Source organism: Acanthopagrus latus, chromosome 17 (assembly GCF_904848185.1).
Source record: "Acanthopagrus latus isolate v.2019 chromosome 17, fAcaLat1.1, whole genome shotgun sequence".
Lineage (NCBI taxonomy): Eukaryota > Metazoa > Chordata > Actinopteri > Spariformes > Sparidae > Acanthopagrus > Acanthopagrus latus.
In genome coordinates this window covers 13,737,627-13,762,798 of record NC_051055.1, presented here as the reverse complement: position 1 = coordinate 13,762,798, position 25,172 = coordinate 13,737,627, and the positions used below count along the sequence as shown (strand labels likewise).

Below are 25,172 nucleotides of genomic sequence, written 5' to 3'. Positions count from 1 at the left end.
CTGGAGGGGCGATGAGTTGGTTTTTTTTGTCCTCACCTTGACATCTAAAATGTTCGGTGTTACAAACAGCTGGCCCATTTGTCAGCAGCTCCGTCTCTGTTTGTTTAAAGCCCAGTAAAAAAAATGACGCAGTGCACCTTTAAGATCAGTGCTCCCAATCCTGTGAACTACCTTCTGTTTCAGTTCCAGATCAAAAATACAGCATGCTTTAGTTTAGGAAATCAGTTAATCGAGATGTTTTCAAGACTTAACTGAGCGCAGTTACAAACCTTTCATATGACAATTGTTTTTGTTTTTTTTTCCATGTATGCAAACCTGTTTCGATTGCATAGACAGATTTTTCAAACTCAGTCAAGAATGAACAAAAAAAACAAGAGGGGCTTTACTATTATTCGAGTGGCTGCGTTGCTAGAATTGCATTTATCAGTGCATGTTTCACAGTTTGGGGGGGGGGGGCGCTCTTTCTTTGTCTGTTGTTGATTCTGAACATGTGCCAGAGGTTTAGGCACATTTCGAAGACCTTAAATATCTTTGCCGTTCGTTTCAGTGGCTCCAGAGTGAATGTAGTTATACAAGAAGGGTGTAACTAACATCAAGGTTTGCTGAAGAATTATGACTTTGTGCACTGGAGAAAAAAAAGATGTTTTAATGATAGCCTTTAGGTTTCTAGCCTTCAGCGTACACAGCGTGTTATTTTGTTCTGCTCGGGTCGCTTTTGTCAAATTAACGCCGTTATGGCACACATACAAATGTTAGGTGTGCATGTGTTTAGTGCAGAGCAATAAACAGTGAATGGGAGGAGCAGAATGGAGTGTTCTTTTCAATACTTAATAATAGTACAATTAAAAAAGCGAGCCTGACAAGTTTTGACAATACAGCTTTTGGGAGTAGCTGTTGGTCTACTTCAGGGATTTTTTTTTTGATGAGACTTCATAGTTTGTCATAAAGCTTCTGCAGTTCTGTCATTTTCTTCCTCTATAGTCAAACTGAAAATAGGCCTGCAGTGGTCTCAGACATACTTTTCTAATTTAAGGCTTCATTGAATTGTTTAAATGCACACGCCGACAATCAGGAGACGGATCTCCCCTTCTGAATGCTTCCACTGCTAGATAAGGAGCAACCCTGTGAGGGCACTGCCTCCATTCTCTGGATTCCTGTCGCAAACCCAGAGAAGACTATCAGATCCCATGAGTCAAGTCAGTCGTACTCTAGTCTAACATGACTTTTAAACTTTACCTCAGTGAGGTTAGTCCTGGCTTCACTAAGATTCTCCCATTCTCCACATCAAGTTTATGAAAACCCAAACCCAAGACAATTGTGAGAAGACACCATGACTTAAAACATGTGAGTATATCAGGAGGATTTTCCCTGACCCCATCTATGATGAGGCGAAGCATGAACCTTGCCAACAATGACCAACTGAACCATCAATTTGAACTATTATTTTCTCTATAATTTAATGGTCTAGAACTAAATCCTATATTCATAGCAGCTCAGGTCAACTTGATATCAAAATGTCAAAAACGTAAAAATACTGATGAGATAAATATCCCCAAAAGTTAGTTTGCATATTGTTTCTCTTGGTTAAGGCCTCTGAACATGACCCAGGTTTTTTTTTCTTTTTTTCTTCAAACAATGGGCATCTTTGTTTGTTGTATCTCTTTTTTAAATTTGACTTCAAATCATGCGTCTCTATTTTTACCTTGTTCCTTGTGCCTGCAGCGCTGTCCTTGGAGTGCTATGTCTGCAGCTCTTCTGCCACCAACGAAGAATGCAACGCCAACACTCAGGTGTGTCAGGCGCCGCTGGACACCTGCATGACTGCCGTTGACATTTTAGGTGACAAAGAAACACACAACATCTGAACCCTGGTCAAGAATATAAAGAAGAGGACAGGCTCTAAGTAGGCCTGAGTATACCTGTGTTGACTAGGCACAGGATTTAAAAAAGCAGTGGGCTAAGATATTACTCGAACTAAAGCACTGAGCAGCCTTTTGTCCAAAATATCTTCAAAAACATGCTGTCTCTGTGTGTGTGTGTTCAGGCTCCACGATAGCCATAGTGAAGCAGTGTGCCAGCATGGCCACGTGCACCGCAGCCGCCAACGGCGCCTCCGTCGACGCAGATGGGAACGGAAACATCGTCAACTGCTGCAACAGCTTTAACCAGTGCAACTTCAGTGGAGCTGAGGCAAATAAAATACACACATACACACTGTGGCTTTTGACCGGAGGTGTAATTGTCCTGCTGTCACACTGAGATCAAGTCAGTGCCAGCAAAAGACAAGTCATACGCTGCTGCTCTGTATAGAAAAGTGTCTGATAGAATGTAATACAATGCATCATGTATAGACTGTAATTCAGCTGTAGATTGTGCTTTAACTGTGGCTTTGACACTGAATACAGGTTTACAGGATTCTTCTAGCACTTAATATTTCCTTTGACATCTCAGGGATGTGAATCTCCCCTCCCCCATGTCCCTCCCAGGGCTCCGTACTTATCCATCCCAAATAAGTCACCATCTGACATGGTGAAAGGCATAAGGACTACATATTATAACTACAGAAAAATAACCAATCTTCTCTCTGAGGGTCTTGCTTGCTTATGAAGGATGTCATCAATATTAAACTGAGACTATTTCATAGTCAATGAAAAGATGAAACCTGGAGATATAAAACCTGACATGTAGATCTTTTAAATAAAACCTCTATCATGTGTAAGAATGTGGACAGTCAGAGTTCCATTTTGTCATTATTTTATTTCATTGGGTTTTTTTTCTCCTCCTATTTGACAAGACGGCTTATTTAGCCCAGAAGACAAAATAAAAACCAGTGTTTACTAGTACGAGTTCTGTACAATTCACCAGTGATACACACCAGTATAGCTTACAATATACCAACATGAGCAGATTTACGCAACAACAAGGAGATAAAATAGATTGTTTGGTTGTTTTTTTTTTGTTTGTTTTTTGACAGTTTTTATGATTTCTTTTTTTTTTATTTTTCAGCCCTATTACACCCAGATGTCTGATATTTGATAGTGTTGTTGCTGGCTAAACATGAGAAACCAATCTGGGTGAAATAGGGTAAAAACAAAAAAAAAGTTAAGATTTTTTTTTTGGTGCTGTGCAAATATGCTCTTCTCCATACCAGTATATCATGCTATACCAGTACAGCCACCAGTATGTTTCATATAGCAGTATGTCATACTCCATGTGGGGTCAGTATTAACAAAGACACGTGTGATCAGCTGTATTTCAGTTCAATGTGTTGTGCCTGCAAGACAAGTTCCAGTCGCGTGGCTCCACCTTTCATGTGTGTTCGTCCCCCTGTTGTTATGCAAGACATTTTTAAAGAGTTACACCTGACAGAAACTGGGACTCAAAGCACAAAGGTTCCAGTTGCGAGGTTTCGTTTGTGTCCCCGGGGAAATTCACTTTGTGACACCGGTGGGTGAGGGGACAGTTTAAGGTGTGACACCAGTCTTACACGTGGAGCAACTGAACGATAATGGGACTGTAGGCGAGGGGAGAAAAGAGGAGACACCGTCCTCACAGAAAAATTGGGAAAAGTCAAGCTCAGTGACCAGTCTGAGACATGATGCTTCCTCTTCCTTCGAGATAAACAGGAAGTATCCAGACTGAATCCTCACATTTTTTTTTTATTCCATTTTTGCTCACCAGAGTCACGGCTGGGATTGTATGTCAGTACAGAGGAAGAAGACTGCTGAAAACAACACAAAAAACATGGAGCCAGCCAATAAAAAGAGTACACTAAATTGAGAGTTGGGAGTTCCCTGTCTGGAGCGTTTCACCCAGACTAGAGTAGGATTCTTCACATTTGGAGTCTTTAAAACCTGCTCAGAGATGAGCTCAGGAAGACTTCAGGAAGGAGGACAGTGAGAAGAAAAGGAAAGAAAAGTGAGTGAACCAGAGAGGAAAGAGGAGGACAGTTGACATGTTCTTTCCATCTCTTCCTCCGTCTCCTCTACAATTTCTGAGTCTATAAATAAAACCTGCTGAGACAGAGGGAAGACAGGAATGGATGGAAGAGAGAAACAGGAGGAGCAATGGAGGGGTGGGTGGCCATTGTTGAAGCATCAGCTCGAAGCACCACAGCTGAATTGAAAACATCTGGTTTGATCTGCCCGTTCAAAAGAATCCGTGGTGATGTGGAGGTATTTCAGCTGAGCAGAAGGTTCACATCGAGGGGTAAAAACACATGATATCAACAAATGTACGGCTGACGTCAAAGTCTATTTCCGTGGTGAAGATTCATGCAGATATGTTGCAGATCAAACGCAGTCCAATCAGGTTCTGATGGCTTTGCTTGAGAGTTGTATTCCACTCAGACGAACCCAAATCCAGATCCACTTGCTCCCATGATAGTTCTCCAGGTTCAGACACATCATCACCCAAAGTCATCACTCTTCCTCCTTTCATCATTATATTCCTGTCCACAGAGAGTGAAGCTGCCAAGTCCCTGATTCAGAAAGTGTTTTTGCTCTGTTAGAAAGTCACAGTGGGGGAGAATTGACTACCGCAGCCTACACAGGATTCAACATCTAATGATTCTTCACGGACTGTTGTCAAAGTGTCAGAGCTGCTGTTTTCTCCAGCTGCTCTGACATATCACGATCGACGTCATTAATCCAGGAGTCTTTAGCTCTCCACTGCTAACAGCAAACACTGCTGTCTCCTAAATACCAGACCAGCTCCTGTTGGTCAGCTCAGCTGAGGCAGGGCTAGTGTGGGCGGGAGTGGGCCATCATCTTGAGCCGTGATTGGTCGATGACATCAAGCAGGTTCTTGGCGTCGACTGCGAGAGCGTGAGCCGCTGTCAACATCTGTTTCTTGTAGTCCTGCTGGAGACTAGGACAGAGCAGGAATACACACATCACTCATACAGATTGGTACTAACAGGTATGAATGAGTGAGTAGGACAACATGAAAATGTCAGACTTTGGCTCCCTCTTTTGATACCATCAAAAATGCCACGGTGGCAGACATCTCATGCCGTTGGGTAATAATGTCTTTTTCTGTTTTGTTTTCCCATTTTTCCAAACAGTAGCTCTATTTCCATCTCACTGTCAAGACGCAAGCTTTTGAAATGTTGCACACAAAAAAAGGAAACGCAAATTAGGTTAGTTTCCATGAACTGGTTTGGAGAGAATTATTATAGGCTATGCAAATTAGAGTATTGTCATAACATCGTGGCATAAGCCATGTTGAGCAGACCAAGTAGAGGTTCCAAACCAGAAACAATATGAGTTGGTTTGTCAAGCTAAAATAAGTAGAAGAAACGAGCCTCAGACATCTACAAGTCAATGTGGGAATTATTTTGTGAATGGGAATGGGAATCTGGTAAGACAGTGACAGTTAATCAAGTGATATCAAAACATAACAAAGAGCCCTGTGACTGTCTGCAGCCATTAAAAGAATAAACACAAGAAACTTGAATACAACTTGATTAAAAGATGGTAGGTGTCCATTACATGAAAATGTCATGATGTCTTTAAACCTTAAACACAGGAAGGAAACTATTCTGAAGGTGATATCTGAACCTACCTGGTCATCACATATTGTTGGGCTAACTTCATCTTTCCAATCAGCTCAGCCAAGTCAGAGTTCAAGAGTTTCTGTGCCATCTCAATCTGTTGAAGAAAAACACAGCACTAAATAGACCTGTGATACTAGCCAACACTTGCGCGAATGACAATGACAATGATTGTGTGATTGTGTGAGTGTGTGTGTGTTATTACCTCTCTGTGTGTACTGGCTGGGAGTTGTGGTAGAGTCTCATCCACTGTCGCCAATAACGTCCTCAATGCCAGACCCACATCCTTTAAAACACAGAAATAAATTTTACATAACAGAAATAACAGTAGATTGCAGTAGATGTAAGTTGTATATACTGTATGTGTAGATTTATAAAATCATGTAAGAAAAGTAAGTTAAAAAACACCAGATAGAGATAATAATCTAAATATCATTTACAACAGATAAAATGTTAAATTCATAGTATTTGATATGGACATACAATTATACACGAGAACCAGATGCTAGAAGAGAAATGCTAATTCACACCTATCCACTTTTTTAAAAGTTCAAATAGAAAGAATACAAAAAATTAAATGGAAAATTAATTATACAATACAATTAAGAAAAGCATAAGCCGAAAGGACTCTTGAGGAGACTTCAATTATTAAATACCGACAATTAAAAGCAATTTCGTCTGGTTAACGTATGAATCATAAGACATTCATCAGGAAAATTCCGACGTCTGAAGAGTTGTACAGTGTCAGCGAATCAAAACAGCATGTCACAGTGGTCAAAAGAAGATAACATACAACTATATAAACAGAACAGCACCAATCTTTGTAATGCTTTCAGATGCAACTCTGAGAAACACTGAGTCATTCTGAAAGCCAACGCGGAGAGCTGTGATAAATGTGTCTCTGTTACCTTGACCATGGGAACGTATTCCTCTGGGGGAGCCGGCTGAATTTTGCTCGACATCTCGATCACAGCTTTAACCAGTCCTGTCACATTCTCGTACACCTTGTCGTTGGAGCGGTCCAGGTTGGCGGTGGGGGGCGGGCTTATCTCCTGGGGCTGCAGCTGAACCGTGAGAGGACAAGAAGTGAGTCACAGGCTGAAGGAACACGCAAAGACCCACATGTCTGACGAGAGACTGGGACTGTGAGAATGATCCACAGAAAACAGGGTGAGACGATGTTGATGAAAATTATGAGCCTTCTTATTTCAAAACAGTTGTTGTAATTACTGTTAAGCGTTGACTGCAGAGATCCTGCATGATTATAATGATATTTATGAATCATCCCTTTGTTAACTAAGGACCCTCTGCACTGAAGGATGGATGCTGAGAGTGGAATCATTTAAATTTACACAAAACAGATTATTAGTATTAAGATAGTTTGAGAAGAGGAGAGGCCACAACTGCTGAGCTAGAACAATCAAACTGTCATGCAGCTTAATGAGTACATTAATGAGTGAGTGGGTGAGTGAATTAATGAATGAATGAGGGAGGGTTTTTCTTAAAACATTACATGTAGTTCTCAATTCTGGCCACTAGATGGCAATGGCATACTGCTAGAACTAGCTACGATTTAATCAATTAAATCCAAAACCTGAGCTAAGTTAACAAAAGACCTTTTTCATCCTATAGTACATCTTACGCATCACTCTGTCTCTTAAACATTTACTCTCTGTCCTATCATCGTCTCCTCTCTCTAAGCGGACCTCCCTTGGCCCTTCTCTTGACTATCTGAACACTTTCATTTGTCTTCTCTAAATCCATTTCTGCAACTAAATCTGCCTTTCAGCACTACAAAAAGCCATCCTGTGTACCTAACTACTGTCAGTCAAAGCTCTCAATCACAACCATGCACATGTTATGCCCTGCAGCTACTGCATCAATTATTTGTATAAAAAAAACAAAAGCAAAACTAGGTGATCCTATTTTGATGATTTTTTTAAGACTGCAGAGAGAATGTGTTTTATTTGGAAAATACTAAAAGGAAGTCAACTGTGTTTGTATCACCAAGTCAATAATGGCTAAAAAGGTGAAAGGATGTAGAACACCCTCAATCTTTAAGATGAAGAAACATTTCCCAAAAATGGGAATAAAAGGAAGAAACTTTACATAGAGCAACAGAAGAGGCACCTTTTCTATTTATCATATTTATTTTCATTTTCTGATCATATTCAAAAGATAAAGACAAACCTCCTAGCCTAAACCCAAGCCTTAAGGAACTCCATGATTAGTGCATAGTTAGTTTGAAGCATGCATGATTAAAGGTAATTAATTCAAAAGAGGGATAGAGAATTAAGAGGGATAGAGGATTAAATACTGCTATTGTACAAACTAACACATCTAAGTAGATTTGATTTGTTAGTTAGGAGGGAAAATGACAGCAACAAAAAACCTGACTGGTGTCTACACAACAAAAGGAACTGCAGGATGAGCTAAATGAGTGTGTATGTTTATATGAGAACACTGCAGATGATTTCATCCAGAAAACTCAAACAAGTGACGGACGGTCATGACCACATGAATCTACGTGTGATAAAGGCGTAGACAAGACGCACAGTAAACACACACAACACACAAACAGTGTGCTGCTTACCCGCCAGGGCTGGGGGTCAACAGTAAGTGCAGGAGGAGGGGAGGAGGGAGGGAGGGAGCAGCCAAAGGAAAAGAAGAAAATATTAACGCTTTAAGTATTAAGAGACATGCAACCTATAAATGGTAAATCTTGGTTATTTCTCATAGGTTCTTTATTTATATTCTCAGTTCTTTCTTATTAGTAAGTCTTTATGCATGTTTGTGTGTGAGTATTTTTGTTTTGGTTTTTTATGTGCTTTACTGTGTGTGTGTGTGTGTGTGTGTGTGTGTGTGTGTGTGTGTGTGTGTGTGTGTGTGTGTGTGTGTGTGTGTGTGTGTGTGTGTGTGTGTGTGTGTGTGTACCTTGACTCCATCATTGTAGCTGTCTCCAGTATTTAGACAGGCCAGACTACCCACTTGGCTCTGGGCCCCAGGTCGAGGGGGTTTCTTTGGGGGAGCTGCGTGCTCTGCAGGAAACAACGAATAAAAGTTTTTAAAAAAAGATTTCTCTTTACATTGTCATACAAAATCTGGACAGATTGTACTTGTCTGTTCATTAGTAGCTGCTCAGCAACTCAGCTTGAATTTGACATGCACTGTTGATGAAGAATTTCTGCATGAAATATCTAAGTGGATAAAGGCTTTTTAACCTTTTTGCCAGAAGAGTGCCTCGAATCTTTCTTTTTGCTCTGACCAAAGACCACTTCCATCACATTTTGTTTAAACATCAAGGCACTTCGTTCAGAACATTATGAGCAATAATTGTTTAGTCTATGAAAAAATAAAAAAAGGGGATGTCATAAAAGTCTTGTTTTGTCTGTGCAACAGCAAAATAAATAAATGAATAAATAAAATTCAAATCAAAAATCACAAATGTGTAGGGAGGTTTACATATAAGAAGCTGGGACCTAAAAATGTTTGGTGTATTTGCTTATTTAAGATATGAAACAACTACTTATTTATCAAAAACTCATGGCCACAATGAAAACACGAACACGAAAAAAAATTTCAGTGCAGTGGGGGATAAAACTGTTCCTTAAATAAATAAATAAAAGCTGTCCTTTACAATCTTAATCAAACCGTAAAGCTATTTTAAGATGAATGTTTTTCCCTGCATTCGCCTGCCTTGAGGGTGATGGCTAGCTGGTCAAAAGGGCTCCACAGTTCTCTGTCTCATCTGTCATATTGTGGCAACAGACTGAGCTCAGACACTGACACAGACTATCTGCTGGTATTGGGAGATACAGAATATGTACACAGACTATGTGTGAGAGCTAAACAGAGGAATGCTATATATGTGAACTACATACTGTGGGAGATTAGGAGACAGAGAGAGGAAGTGAGACTGTAACAATAGTGGCTACAATTGCAGACAGTTACAGGTTTGTGTTTTACCTGGTTTGCCAACGGGTTGGTATATGTGCTGGTTTCCTGTCTGCACAAACAAACAAAAAAACATAACAACAAAGCATTGGGTCACACACAATCAGAAGCTCCACAGGAAATTAAAACTTCACAGGCAAAAACCATCAGCTGGTTCTGAAACATTTAGGGAGTCCAATTTAATTTTCTTGTCACACGACACCGCGTCTCAATTTATTCTTATAAAACACATTGTCGTTTCCAGTTGTGGAGCTCTTCATGTTTTCAGTGGCATGTGTGGTCTGTGTTTCTTGTGTTGTGCTAAAGTATTCTGTCTGGCTGCACTTGGATGACAAAAAATGGGTTTCCTTTGTTAGCACTACCCTTTCGAAACCAGGAAAAAAAATATACTGCAGCATGTCTTTTTGATTTGATGCTGTTAAGAATAAAATGATGCCACAGAAGTCTCCAGTGGTGCCAGCCATGTTACATATTTACTTTGCTGTGTTATTACTGAATCTTTGTTGTTTTCTTTTTCCTGTGTGAGAAAACAGTACAGAGGGCTCCCAAAGCCTCTGTGCCATCAGAGTGTTGTGGTCTGACAACCACCAACACCCAAAAATACCCTACTACAGCATTTTACACATACACACACACATACACACGCACAAACGAGGGAGATTTTCCCACCACAAACCACAGCCATTCAAATGGGAGGAGCAGGACAAGCAGAGAGATGAATTACAGAGACAGAAATATCTGGCCCATGGCAACTTCAGACTGCTACAACAGCTTACTGCTGCAGGCATCAGGAACATGACAGACATCAACATAAAACATTCATCAACTCTTGAGATTATTTGAGATAAAGTTACACTAAAGCCCTGATCGACAACATCATTTAGTAACTTTAGAAACACGGTGACTCCAGATTCTAGCAAACAACAAAAGACCAGGGAGGAGAAGTGATTAAGTTACCTTTCCATACTAGCTATGTTAAAATATGTTGGAGGTGTTGACAGCATATAATCACTGTTGTTTGCTAAGTGAAAGTGTGCATCTGTCACTGGGCAAATCGTTTCAGAGTTACGCCACAGTGCTCAGTTTAAAAAACAATGTGGGTAACTCTCTTAAGTGATCACAGATGTAAGAGCCAAAAGATTGTGTCTTCTTCCACAAACACTGACATTTCCACAGTGTGGAGGATGAACTGAGGAGTCCCAGAGTCTGAGGAAAGAAGCTGCTCTGTAGTCTGGTGGTACAGCAGCAGATATTTCTGTATCTTTTGCTGCAGCAGGTGAACAGTGAACAGTGAAAGTGAACAGACTGTGGCTGGGGTGGCTGTTGTCTTTTAGTATTCTCTGATTCTCTGATTTCAGTTCTCTGATTTCAGTCAGAATGCTTTTTTATTGTAGCATATTTGCATACTGTATTTTTATGCAAATATGGCTGCAGCTAATGACTACTATTAGAGTTGTTAATTAGTTAATTGCTTGTTTTGTCAGCCACCAGTCCAAAACCCAAAGATATTCAATTTGCTAGACAAAGAAAGAAGCTAATCCTCACATTTTAGAAAAAAAAAATATTCCTACTTGAATGACTTACCCATCTAATCAAAAATCAAAATGGTCACTTATGCGAGTTGATTCATCTAATTGTTTAAGCTCTTCATGTGGCATATAAATGTTTGATGCATATTATCACTCTGTATGTTATGTTTTAGCAACAACCTCAAGGCCTCAACATCCTGGTAAAATGTGTACCACACATACTTTTGGCTGCAGACTCTATGAGACCATATTTTCCTCTAATGGTGCTTTTAACACTCAGAAGTGTGTAATTACTGAGGGACAGAGTTGAGAAGAGCACAGTAAACTACATGTTATTTAGTGAAACAAATAATGACGGCTCCTGGTGTTCTTGCTACAGTGCTTCTATTAATAACTGGTGATGTTGTGGGAATTCATTGACCCCTCATTGCTGACCCCACCCCCTAACAGGTCACTTCCTGTCCCTGGATCAATCCCCTCAGCGCCAATAAAAACAAACACACACCGTAGCCAATTGCACAACCAGAATGTGAACTTCCCTCAACATTTGGCTTAATCAGCGACCTCCTCTCCTAAAAACACAAACAGTTCAGAAAAAATAACTTTTTATGTGCTGGGAGTGACGAACGGTCATTATTTTGACTGTGAAGAGGTGATGTGAAGGGCAGTATATCCAGGACAATTTAACCCCTGCACCACTGTGATTGTCTCAGGGTTCCCGTAATCTGATCAATATTATCTTTCTACTAAATCTAGATCTGTGAGTCAGACACATTTAAATTTCTCCACTGCTACCTATGCAGGGTTCTTGATACATCAGCGCCCTCTGTTAACTGTTTTTAAGCTCAATAAACACAATTAATTTGACTGGATTTTTTCTAATTTGTCCAGGACTTTGAAAGGAATTTGAAATCAGGATACATGAACTGTCACCAAAAAAACAACATTCAGCAGTAACACCAACTAACAGTAAAATGGACAGAGACAGAGAAAACATAGAAAAACAACTCACTGGTGGTTGGAGTCCTCCATCTTCTCTGTCCAGACTCCCTCTTGAACTTCTAGAGTCGGGCTTCTAGACACACACACACACATACACATAAAATGATATGTCCATACATCAAGAGTAATTAAGTTGATACTTAGCTGATTTCACCCTAAAATAAACTGCCAGTAAGAGATTCACAGAGACATTTCTTCTGTATATAGTTCAGTTATACAAAATGATTATGTTGGTTTTTCCAATGAACAGTGAGTCTTATTGATTTTCTGTTTGGGACTTTTTGATTTCCAGGATAAACTCTGAGACAAATCCCTTTTTAATGGCATGCCAGCAGCTATAAAGTATATCCCATGCTCTTGTCAGACAGACTTTGTATTATGTGGTGCAAACTCAGTTACTACAACCTGTAGATTTACTGATTAGATTACCACATACAGTCATTTCAGTAATGAATGAGAATTAGCACTTTATATTTTGTAGGCGAATAACAGTTTTTACTGCGATCTATTTAAGCAACAAATCTCCCAATCCAAGTTTTATCTCAAGTCCTAAAATGAATATGAGAATGAAGACATTAATGATGCCATCACAGCAGTGAAGCTCAAACCAATAAAAATTCATCAACCAATGCATCCAACTGCATCTCGGCACGAGATTTCAAATAAAAACAGAAACACACTGCTCAAAGCTTCAGGACTCTTTACACTTGAGCACAACTTTTCACAGTTTTAGAGACACCTGACCCCGAAGTGCACTGCTGCCCGCAAACAAAGCTACAAAAACCACAACCCAACACCACTACACACACACACGGCGCTTGCCTACCAGTTTTCCAAGACAGGACTTGAAGACCAGCATTGCCATTGAGTTCATCAAACTTGTTAGATGAAACGTTTGTGTCCGAGTTGTTTGAGGTGTTATGTCTGTGATGCTATCTGGTCCTGATCTTGTTGAATCTCTTTCTTTACCTCTGTCTAAGTGTTTTCCTGTCTGTCTGCCTAGGAGCCCATATCCTTGTCTGTGCCAGCATTTTCATCAAGACAAGAATTCAGATTCAACTCCAGCTTCCTGCCTCTAGCACACTTATATCTGAGTCTGACGCACAGGGAGAGGGAAGGAGAGGAGGAGGAGGAGGAGGAGAAGGAGGAGGAAGAGGGAGGGAGACGCTGCCAAAAAAACGTCAGTGTAGCGAGCATGTCTCCCCTTCTTTCCCAAACCATTCTTCCTTTTCTCCTCCCTCTCTTGCCCCTCCCTGAAGTGACAGGGTTATAAAAACCTGCCAACACACACACACACACACACACACACACACACACACACACACACACACACACACACACACACACACACACACACACACACACACGCTTTTCAGTAATCTCGTGTGTTGTCAGTTAGTGGTTGTGGGTCAAAGACAGTCTGTTGACTGGGCTGTCAGATTCCCTAAGCCTATCATTAGCTTGGAATTCACACAGGCCACACCTGCCTAGAAACTCACAAAAACACACACATGCACAGGAACACGCACGCACGCAGACAGACAGACACACACACACGTGCATGCACAATAAAATTCTTGAGCAAAAACCCCAAACAGCTCCTTCAATCAGTGTTCACAGAAATATGCATCCTACATAAAGCGTTCCTCCTCCTCCTCCTCCTCCTCCTACTCCCTCCACCCCTCATGTTAGAAGTTCTGTCCATCAGAAGTAACACTTTTCATACTCAACAATCACAAACACTGTGTTTATTTATCTTTGAGCGTGTGAGTTTTACTGTAAGAGTAAGTTGTGATGAATCTACTGCTGAATAACTACTTGGCAGTCCACTGCTCCCAGAGAGATGGCACTGGTAGGGGGTAATTACCAAATAGAAAGTAAGGAACACTTACTAGAAAAAAAATATTTTGGGGGAGTGTATGTGTACACATATATTATTTAAAAATGTTTTTTCCTTGTAACCAAATGTTGTAGGTCTTAATTTGGATTATCTTTGTGACCCATCCACTTCTTATTCCATGTAATTTACTGGGGACTATTTGGGCATATATACTATCCTTTGGGTATCAATGTATGTCTGCTAGTGTGAGGAATCATTTTTTATGTGTCTTTCTTTTACTCCCTTTCTCATCTTTGAAAAAATATATATAAATCTTCCTCTTCTTTTAATGGACTAAGGTGGCCTTTGCACCAGAGACAAGTGATACAAGTAAAAAAAGAGTCACTGTGCAAAAAACATACTTGAGTCAATACAAAAAAAAAAGACGTAAAACCACAGTTCATTTTGTAAAACTCAGAGGGAGATCATTGATATTCTCAGCCATGCGGTGAACATGAAAATGACATGTTTCTGGACTGATCCCTGAAAACTCTTATTTAAATTCCACTCATCAACAGACCACTATGATAGTCATTCTAAGAAAAGAGTAACATGTCATGAAATCAACTGTTTCATGCATTAAAAGTGTTTTCCAAAGTAACTTTTCTTATCAAGGACTGTGGCTGAGGATAAGTATCAGTATTACTACAGATTTTACATTTATCATGTGTATTAACTGCATTGAATTTCATAGAGTCCATTAACAAATTTACAAAAACACAAAAACATGCATCACTCAAGTAAAAAACATTCACCACAGCAGATGAAAAGACAGCTTTGCACCACAGTTAATGATAACACACTGTACCATGCAGAAAAACATCATAAAAACAGGGAATTATGTTGCCGTTTCTCTGTATTCTGTTTTTGCAGTGATATTTTGTTATCATGCATATGTACAGTGTATGCACACAATTTATTGTTTTGTAATGTCGCTGTAATGTGTAAGCAAAACTGTGTCTGAAATATAAACAGGTTCCTCATGTCAATACAGTAGCTAAATATTACACATGACTTAGTATTGTGTGTGTATTAACTATGTGCGTGCTGTGTGTGTTACCAGCAGCTTTTCCTCTTGCTCCAGCCACCTCTGGTCCTCCTCCATCTGCTGCTGTTGTATCATCAGCTGTTCCTCCATTAACAGGCACTGTGGACCTACACACTGCTGCATGTCTACTGCCCTGTCCTACAAACACACACAAACATGCAACAAAAGACAAGCATAGCAACAGAGATGCACACCAAAAAAGGGACACACACACACACACACACACACACACACAGTCACAGATGAAAAGAAACATGCACACAGCACAGACACATACACCAGACTGATGAGAGGCTGACGTGGGACGATGGACGGACACACTAAAAATAATGGCTGATGAAGTGTTCCATTGAAATATTTGTGGACTGGAATAATTTTTTCCAGTGATACTTATTGTAAAGGCTGCCAGGCGACAAAGGAATTCTTATTGGTGGGTTGATATCGTCTACCAGTCCAAACCAACCGAATGTATAATTACCTGTGAATGTGACTGAGTGCCGCAACAACATTGCTTTGCTTTTCACTTAACATTCCCGACTCTTCAAGTGCAAATATATATGCGTGTGTGTTTGTGTGTGAGAGAGAGTATGTAAAAAGAGTGTAAAATCTGTCTCCTACCTCCATCACAGAGCCCCACAGCGCCATGTCGTGTCCATGTGGCTGGGGAAGGTGCTGCGCGTGTGAGTGTGTGTGGACATGGTGGCGGGGGTGTGTGTGTGCGTGGTGCGTTTCCAGCATGGTAGCCTGTGGGGGGTACAGGGCGCTGGGCACCGACGGGAGGGTGTGAGGGCCGGGATACCCCGCCATCTGAGCCAGGGGGAAGAGAAAATGACAAGGATTAATTCTCCAACATCCTGATCCATCTCGTGTTCAGAGACGCACTTCTTTTCAGTTTCGATCCGATTCTAATACCTAAATTTGGTATTAGACAATACTGATACTGATACCAGAGCTTTTTTTGTTAGTTTACAGGGCTGTAGTAAACCACAAAGCACTTCAATAAAAAAAATACATAGACATACATTAAATTTAAATGTATTACAAAACATTTTATTTGAACTGTAAGTCAAATAGTCTATACATATCAATCAGTCAATCAATCAATCAATCAGTCAGACTATATAATCTCACTTGGTATGTGTATGTGTCTGATATCCGATACGTGAATCACATCAGTATTGGCACCCAATACCAAGACTGGATCGGTTATTCCATATTCTAACCTGTTAATTGTGTTAATTTCCATTTTTATCTTTTAAGTTTTTTCTTAAACGGTTGCTATACTTTCAGTTTTTGTTTTCATTTTTTATCCTTTGTTCCAGTCAATCATTTAAAATGCTATATGTGTTAATGCACTTGGAATCACAACAAACTGATAACCTGTGTACAGCAGTGCTGCTCTGCTGGGAGCAGCCGATACAGGGCAAACCACAGTGAACCAAAACATCAATATTCCATAACATACCTGGACACGTTCGACACAATTAACAGTTACATTAAAGACAACAAGGAGTGTCTACGCATGTATTTGCATGTATTCACCAGATTCGCTCTGTTCTTATTGCCAGTCAATTGTATCTTGGTGTGTGCTAGAATATTCTTTTTTTGGTCCCCTTTTAATCAAATTTAAGAAAAAGCCAAGTCAAAACCCTCTATCCTTAGAAATGTGCTACACATATACACTTTCTTTGTCTGACTGCAACCCAAATCCCATCTGCAGCAGACAATTGCATATTTTTTTTCAAACATCTTCTAATTAGAGTTATACAACAATGGACTTGTGCAATCTGTGGAGTTTATCTGCTTACCTGGTAGTGTCCAGGATGTTGGGAACCGGGGTAAAAACCTTCACTAGAGCGAGGACTGGGATAGCCCGGTCTACTTGGCTACAGACACAGAGAGAAAGACAGAAAACAGAGAGAAAAAGAGAGAGAGAGAGAGGGAGAGAGAGAGAGAGAGAGAGAGAGAGAGAGAGAGAGAGAGAGAGAGAGAGAGAGAGAGAGAGAGAGAGAGAGATAGTCGATAAATAGACAGAGGGGAGAAAAATAAAAATAATGTTACAATCGTAGTTCATCTTTTTTTACACAAACTGGACAAGACGGGACACCAGGTCATTCAGACAATCAACACACAAACCTCCAGGAGCTGTTTGTGTGGCTGGGTTAGCTGTCAATCAAAACGAGGAGCACCCACTGGGCTGCAAGTCCAGCAAGCTGTTAGTTAAACTAGTGCTAATTACTATCCCTATATTACAAACATCAACACCCATAGAATACCGGTATGAACTATGTTATAGTCGGGGACTACAGGCGACTAGATTAGATGTTATACAGGTGAGTAAAGTGTTATATTCGTACGTTCACCAAAGACCTCTCTTTAAAGCACTGGGGTCTCTCATTTGGGGAAAAGGGATGCTCTGCTGCTCTCAATCTGAAAAACAAGGGACTTTCTCCTGAGAAATTAAACTGCTTAATCCAAGCTGCTGCTAAATGAACAGTCAAAACAGCCAATCAATTACTCCTCGTGATTCTTTTCTCTTCCTTTGCTGGGCACCAGTTGCTAAAAACAGAAGTGCTTGGTGAACACACAGCCTTGTTTCTTGTCTCTCTTGTTGGTTCTAGTGATTTGTTGTGATGAAGCTGCTGAAAGCAGATGAACAGTTTCCCCACTTAGGATGACTGGAGACACTCTTGCTTTATGATTTAAACTTCTCTAACACAGAGCTCATTTCTAGCACAACAGTGTTGTAACCTCTACCTTCCACAGCCTCTCATAGTAGCTCTCTCTGGACCACACCTCCGCCAGCAAGACAGACACAAAGACACACAGGAAGGGAAACAGACAGCAAAGAAATACAGGGAGGGATGGAAGGAAGGAGAAAGACAAGGAAAGAAAAAGTAGGGAGGACAAAGAGAAGCAGACAATACAAAGAAACTGAAGACGAGACAAACAGGAGCTTAACAACTCTCCGTGAGGGAAATGTACAGCATGTTGTGAACATGCTCATACATGGAGAGACACAAGGTTGCTCAACATGAACAGAATTATGTTTTAGAAGTTTAGATCTGCCACAAAGAGATTCTCACCCCCCCTCTCCCTGGGAATAACCAGTTTAAAAATAGAAAGATAAAACACAACAACAACAGACAGACAAGACAGAACGACAGACAAATTGGAAGATGAGGTTCACAGGAGAGTCATACCAGGGTGAGGCAGATATTGGTAAAATCTGAAGACTTCTGAATGAATATTTGAACATAAGAATGACCAGACTAATAAATAAATAGGCCCAAAAATTCATGTGTGGCCACCCAGCTAAATTAACAACCGCCCAAGTGAATTTGGCGACACATTTTATACTTTTCTTTTAATCTGTTCACGAGAACAATGCAATCTTTGATCAATCAACCAGTGGACGACCTGCCATCGCTCTTCCTCTCCTGTCTACTATCATTCACACATTCTTTGCAGTGAGAGAGAAATGCTTGCTGGATTGCTTACATCCCTCCTATACACACACTGATTGTGATGCGACCTCTCTTATTTAATGCAGGCCTACTTTTGCTGTTGTTTTGTACAAACTTGCTTGATATGAATGCCATAGGAGCCTTGGCATAACTCCACGAAGACTTTCAGGAATGTTGTTAAGATTTTTTTTCTTTTTTTTTTTAACATCATGCTTCTTCATACTCACACAATTCGCACAATCATTGACTCCCAAACAGTGGAGTGAAAACATGCTCTGTGGCAGGAAGGACTCACAGATATGAGCTGAATTCTGAATTTAAATTGAAAGCCAAAAGAAGAAGACTGACTGAAGGTAAGTCTTATACAGCTAGACTGCCATCTTTCCATCTGATTTCTTACTAAACTCATATTTAAAATCTCTTGGCCTTTAACAAATGGGCATGTGGGAGGCAGGGTGATGTTACAGCTCAGTGAAAGGACTAAACGTCCATTCCAGAAACAGGGTCGCGGACCAAAACAAGCTCATGTGTACTACTACTGGCTAGCACCCAGCAGCTAGGTCAAGGTGATGGGAGTCAGGTCTTTATAAACAGGCTTAAAGAGAGACAGGCTTTGTATTCTTAGTAACTGTTTCAAACCTATGCTTCACATATTCTTATAATAAGCTCCACTGGCATATGAAGTCGATCATAACAATACACTGAATTAGGCAATGTTGAAGCTTCGTTTTGGACACAGCTGAGCCCTGGAGCTGGGCAGTGGGAAAGCTGTTCTATCATAAGGCAACATTAGTTCTGGACTTTGGGTTCCACCTAGTGTAAAAAATGTGTTTAACATCTGTTTTAAACTCTCTCCACTCCACTGAAATTGCAGTGCAATATAAAAGCTGACCACAAGATGTTTTGTTGTCAATTATGTGACTATTTGCTTTATCTGGCTCATCTATGACATACTGTATTTAAGCTCCACGTGTGTTATACGGGTCCAACTGGATTTAGGGTTTATGAAAGGAATCCTCAGCAGGCTAGAAATAGGGTGTAATAATCCGAGGACACATCAACACAACGCCTGGCGCAGACACATGTATCTGCATTCAATCACGTTAGAGCACATTCAACTGCATGTCAAACACAGATAGGACACGCCAACAAGGTGACATTTAAACAGGGTAATTTACAGCCACTGCACTCAGTTATAATGAATGATTCAAAGACTGAATGGAGTTTTGTCTGACATGATATTGAAGCCATGCATCAAAAAATGTTGCAACTTTTGGAAAGGTTATTTCTCTCAATAGAATTCCGTTTGTGCTGAATTTCTAATCTTCAGAATCAGAACATACAGTCCTGATGAAACATATCGTGCTGGATAGATGATACCTAAGAATGTTTTTTTCCCCCAAAACGTTAATAGTCTAGCCTGCAGTTTCAAAAGAGGCAGAAATATATTCACAGCCAGTAGCCACAATAAATCAAAATTCAATATAATGTTATTTATTGTTCAAGAGGACTGACTGACCTGATCTGGTTTTTCAAATCTTTGAATCTGGAATTTCTGTTTATAACTGTGGTATTTTCAAGCCTGGAGTCGACACTTAAATGTTTTGTTCTTTAAATGATTCATATTTGCCAAAGGTTTTGCAACTGATCGAGCAGATCACTTCAGCTGGCAGCCATGACACAGCTGTGATAGCTGCTACATAATCCTTTGGGGCAACTCTGGTAGTCAAAGTAACGTCCACTAAAAGTGCTGGTTCGAAACTTATTAATAAGTTTGAATGATTTGTAATTCAGTAAGTCTAAATGATTCATACTTACTAAGAGTAGCATGTGTGAATAAAGGACCCAGGTTAAAAAAATACTGGAATTCCTCATTAAATCCTCCATGATATCTATTCAAGGTGCTACAATCCTGAGTGTTGCAACTTTTTTTTTTTCATAAAGACAAACAGGTTGGTTTTAGTTATCAAAACAGCTTTAAAACCTGCCTTCAGGGGTCTGGACATGGGTCTTTCAAAGCAGGGGATGGGAAAAGGTGGATATGTAGTTACAGGGTGGCTGGGCAGTTGACTAGGTGGTTGGTTAGTGGAAGACAGACTATAGGCAGAGGGAACTTGAAGGACTCTCTCTGTGTGTGGAAGCATGAGTGGGGCATGAGAGCCCAGCGGGGGCCTCCCACATGACTGCAGAGCACGGACTTGGTGCCGGGGGTTGGAGTCCGGTTGTAGAGGGATACTGGGATTAGTTTGGCAGCCAGGGTCAAACCTTGGCAAGAGTGGGGTTTTAAGATTAGAATTTGACTCGGGCTGGATGTTTTTGAGGGTGTGGGGGCAAATGTCTAACATGCTACAGGGCAGAGTGTTCAGGTAAGGACTAGATTGGGAGAGCAGTGTGGAAAAGTGACAGGGGTGGGGATTGTTTGACTTCGCGGGGGGATTTGTCTTCAGAGGGCAGCTGCCATTGGACTGGCTGTCTGAACTGGTGTGAGATGGAGAACAGAAGTGAGCATTAGACTGTAGGAAAAAGCTGGGATGAGCTTTGGATTCAGGATTTAACTTGGTGTTGTTGTAGTACATGTTATTTTCAAGATGAGCTGATGGAGGATTGGGAGAAGAGGAAAAGTGATGGGGAAGTTGCATAGATGATGAGTAGAGTGGAGGAGTGGGGAGGTGAGAAGAGGTGCAGGGAGACGAAGGATGAGGGTTTCCAAGGCAGAGGGAAAGCTGTGAGGCAAAGCGCTGGTTTGGATGGCAATGGTGATGAGGAGAGGGAGCAGACAGACAATCCAGACTGAAGGTGGGCTGCAGGGAGGGACGACGGCTTGGCTGCAAACACAAAGACAAAGGTAGAGGAGGGAGAAATGGAAATAAAGAAGGTATCATGAAAGAGAAAGACATGTAATAGGCAGGTAAGAGAGGCAGGGATGAGCCAAAGCACAGACAGAAAAATGCAAGATTGTAACCAAAGCCACAGGTACTGTGCCTCTGAAAAAATACCTGTATTTGTAAATTATAGGAAACAAATGCAGCACCCACTAAAGGACAACTGCATCACCAAAGGTTTAAAAAAAAAAAGTCTAAATCATTTGGTACTGCTCAAGACATATGGCTTTAGTTGTAACCCACAGAAGCAGCTAGCAGATGCTAACAGCAGGGGCATGGGGGTAGTAAGTGAGGGTGAAGCAGCCAGCAGCTGGGGCAACAGGGTGTGAGGTAGGATGGTTCTAGTAGAGGTGGGAGCGGGGGTGGGGTTGATGGACTTGCAAAAATGATTTGAAGGGAGCAGTTGTATGAAAAATGTTTGGAAAATGTGTTCTAATCATTCATTTTGTTTTTTTGACACAAACCAGTGTTTGTTTTTGTTAATTTCCTTAGCAGTTATGAAAGAGTTGGGTCATTGTCAGGGTCTTACATGAGCATATAACTCAAAAGCAGGGGGTCCTTTATGTTATAATCTGGTGTAACTGTAATATCAACCTTAACCTGCCCACCATAGGACAATAATACAGACAAGACACATAAAAATTACTACACAATGATAAAAAACAAGCTGCTTTTCAGATGCAAAGAAAGAATCAATCAAGCACACAATGAAAAAAAAGAAGAAAAGTTTGAAAATTGTCAAAATTCAAAAACTCCCAAAACATTTGCTTTCTTGTAGCTTTCTGTACATTTTTGCCTCAGATTTTTCTGGTATGGAGGCATTTTCCCATTGAGAAGTCTGGATTGGATTCAAGAGTATAAACAAATTGATGTTTGTTTTTTCTTGATGGCCATAGTGAGAAATCTCCACTTGCCAACTGACTTTAACAATGATTTCAATAAGCATCTCGACAGGGTCAAGCAGAAATCTTCTTCGTTTAAAGAGTCAAACTTATAAACAATCAAACCATCTACCAGCTGAATCATTTCAATGCATTAAATATCAATAGTGATGCAGCAAATTAGAGATCAGCACATATTTCACAAACTCCATATAAGAGCCAATCAGAGGAGCTGCACTCTCTAATTCAAGTGTGCACGGGACTTGCAATGATCAGGGTGTCTCATTGCAGACTGCACAAACACAACAGAAACTCTTTATTACTACACCTGTTGTGCTCATACAAACATAAACAGGCAGACAGACAGAGACACACACACATGTGGCATAGCAGCGCCTTACTTTTGGTGGAGCTTCATCAGACCCTCCGGAGTCCCACGAAACAGTGACCTGTCTCCTCATCTCCATCCTGCTCCTCTCCTTTTGCTGGAGCTTCTCCTCCTCTAATATAGTGCTGCAAAAAAAGGAAAACATTTGTATTTAATCCATCTCTGCTGAACTGTCACGTTACCTAATTAGGCACTGTGCGGCAATACAAAAAGTGATGAATGATACTGTCAATAAGTAGCTAAATACAGATTATATTCACTCATTTTCCATTGTTGTGTCTGTCGACACCTACACCCCACATGAACATTTTGCATCACACACTAGACTTTATTATCAAGGGTTTGTTCAGACCGAGTACAGATTCAGGCACTTTTCAAGCACTTTCAAGGAACCTGAACCAACACTTTCCAGACCCTTGAAGCCTTTATCATCACACATAAATTGTTACTATAACGCAATTGCAGAAAATAGAGTTTACAGAATTATTTTATAACCACATTTTATTAACCACATTAATGTATATTTTTCAATTCCGCTTGATTAATTTTAGCAGCTGTTCTTGTCAACTGTGATTGTATGTTCTGATCATGATTATTCAATTCTTCTTTCATTCGAAGCCAGGAGACAACAAATATGACAACTGCAGATAATATTGAGAATCAAGCAATCTTCAAGAATTATATTCTAATTATTTTAGATTCTGTTCCAAACTTTCAACACTTTACAAACTCTGTATTATATTGATTATTGTTGTACATTATCTCTTGGTTTGTTGGTATAAAGTGAATAATTTCAGAAATTAACCAGCCAAATGAGCGTGATGTCTATTTGATCCTGATATTGAAACAGGTCTTGCTAGTTTTAGAAAAATATCCCTTAAGAAATGTGAAGAAAACAGAGCGTCCAAACACAAACTAAGTCCTAAGAAAAACAAATTCCATTTTGTAATGAAACGTCTTATTGCTCATTCTCTTTCTACTGGTATACTTCATCCCAGAACACTCAAGTCACTCCCAGTAACATTCAATCAATCAATCACATTTAATTTATAAAGCACATTTAAATTCAACAACAGCTGACCAAAGTGTTGTACAATAAAACTGAAAGAACCAACTTCAGATGTTTGGAAACCAAATCAGCTGTTAAATTTCAACAGATCTTCAGTAACACTTTGACCCTCCACTGTATACTCACATTAACCACTGATGCCATCTCTTTGCTGCATCAGGCAAAACAAAACAGTAAATCTTTGGGTAATATTGCTTCAGAGCAAATTGACTTGGAGGCTGAACAGCGTCCCACACCCCCCAAACCCAACATTTTTTAGTCCAATGTAGCCAAACATACCACACGCACTAAAATTATCCTTACTGACCTGTTCCCTGGGAAAACTGCTGCTCAACCAAAGCCAGATTCCCAAAGGAAAGAGCTGCTGCTGTGGAGTGGACAGCTCCACAAAACTGCAAACGGAGTGGTTGGACAAATCAAGTCACACACACTCTTTCTACCCTCTCAACAAGGGTAAGAGCTATTTCTAGAAACACCACTGCCCTCCTGTTCTGTTGTCTCCTGCTGTGTTTGTGTTTGCACCTGTTGGAGTCAGTCGTCCATCAGGTCTTGACCTTCTCATCACAGTGCATTCATTTGGATTACAGAATGCCATCATTCCATATTTTCTATGATGATCCAAAAAATAGAAAAATCATGTATTGATTCAGTTTGACTTTAAGATATGCAAGATTTTTTTTCTTAGAATATTGTTTGTTTTGGTTTCATCTTTGTATTTGTAAAATGTAACTTTCAGTTATATACTCGATTTGCCTTGTAGAGGAATCACTGGCAGTTTTTCATAGTCTTAAGTGTTTAATGATCATCTCAATATAAATCACTGGATAAACAGTGTAGACTAATAGTAGATTCAAACCACCAACCATCTTTTACTTGAAACATGAAAGTGATGATAAAAGATTTTATGTAAATGGATTTCTGCTTTGAATATCATTCTTATTCTGTATTTCAACAAAATGTTCTCCTTTTCATTGTTTTTTAAAATCTTTTTGCTTGGTTTAAAGTTAATATTCCTCTCGAGCTTCCTCTTAAACAAACCTGTAAATTTGTTTTAACCTGATCATTTTATCAAGTAATAGGTACGAGATTATTTCTGTACAAAGAATTAAACATACACAGTTTCATCTAAAAGTTCTCTGTAGTAACGCCTTTTTTTTTTGTACCCAACTGTCCGGATCTTATGAGTTAAACAAATAAGGACAAGTTTAAAACAAACACTGGTTTGTGTCAAAGTAATTTGTTTGTAATTTGAGGCTCCAACTGCTTTTAAAATGTCCATTCTCTGTTTTTATTGTAAGTTTGTGTCCCTGGTCTTTATGTTTCATGTCTATTTAATAAGCCAAGTCATTTGATCCAAATGCAACCAGTCATGAATGAATCTGCCAACGCTGCATCACAATTCAACTGTAAATGACATCATGTATAAATACGTGTGATGACGATATCATCACCTGGCAACATCAACATAGCCCATCTCTGCCTCCGACCTACCCCACACCACCACCTGTAATAACAAGGC

The 25,172-nt window shown here is 40.0% G+C and overlaps 2 protein-coding genes across 13 annotated transcripts in view; both read right to left on the bottom strand.

Annotated features, from left to right (window-relative positions):
• Positions 1–2,737: 2,737 nt before the first annotated feature.
• LOC119005547 (focal adhesion kinase 1-like) overlaps positions 2,738–25,172 on the bottom strand; it is a 62,062-nt gene continuing 39,627 nt past the window's right edge. For 4 of the 12 annotated variants that reach the window (XM_037073284.1, XM_037073286.1, XM_037073288.1 and 1 more), the window contains 12 exons: positions 22,598–22,709; positions 16,775–16,852; positions 15,585–15,773; positions 14,979–15,104; positions 12,050–12,112; positions 9,521–9,560; positions 8,489–8,592; positions 8,148–8,156; positions 6,463–6,618; positions 5,760–5,840; positions 5,566–5,672; positions 2,738–4,869 (listed from right to left, as the gene is read on the bottom strand). In XM_037073284.1, the coding sequence (XP_036929179.1) occupies positions 4,743–4,869; positions 5,566–5,672; positions 5,760–5,840; positions 6,463–6,618; positions 8,148–8,156; positions 8,489–8,592; positions 9,521–9,560; positions 12,050–12,112; positions 14,979–15,104; positions 15,585–15,773; positions 16,775–16,852; positions 22,598–22,709 (1,192 nt within the window). In that variant the 3' untranslated portion in view covers positions 2,738–4,742. The remainder of the gene's footprint in view (positions 4,870–5,565; positions 5,673–5,759; positions 5,841–6,462; positions 6,619–8,147; positions 8,157–8,488; positions 8,593–9,520; positions 9,561–12,049; positions 12,113–14,978; positions 15,105–15,584; positions 15,774–16,774; positions 16,853–22,597; positions 22,710–25,172) is intronic. The other 8 variants (XM_037073287.1, XM_037073295.1, XM_037073293.1 and 5 more) reach the window with 4 other exon arrangements.
• On the bottom strand, positions 16,986–21,680 carry LOC119005550 (extensin-like). The gene has a single exon (XM_037073299.1). The coding sequence runs from the start codon at positions 21,328–21,330 to the stop codon at positions 20,338–20,340; it is 993 nt and encodes a 330-aa protein (XP_036929194.1). The 5' UTR covers positions 21,331–21,680; the 3' UTR covers positions 16,986–20,337.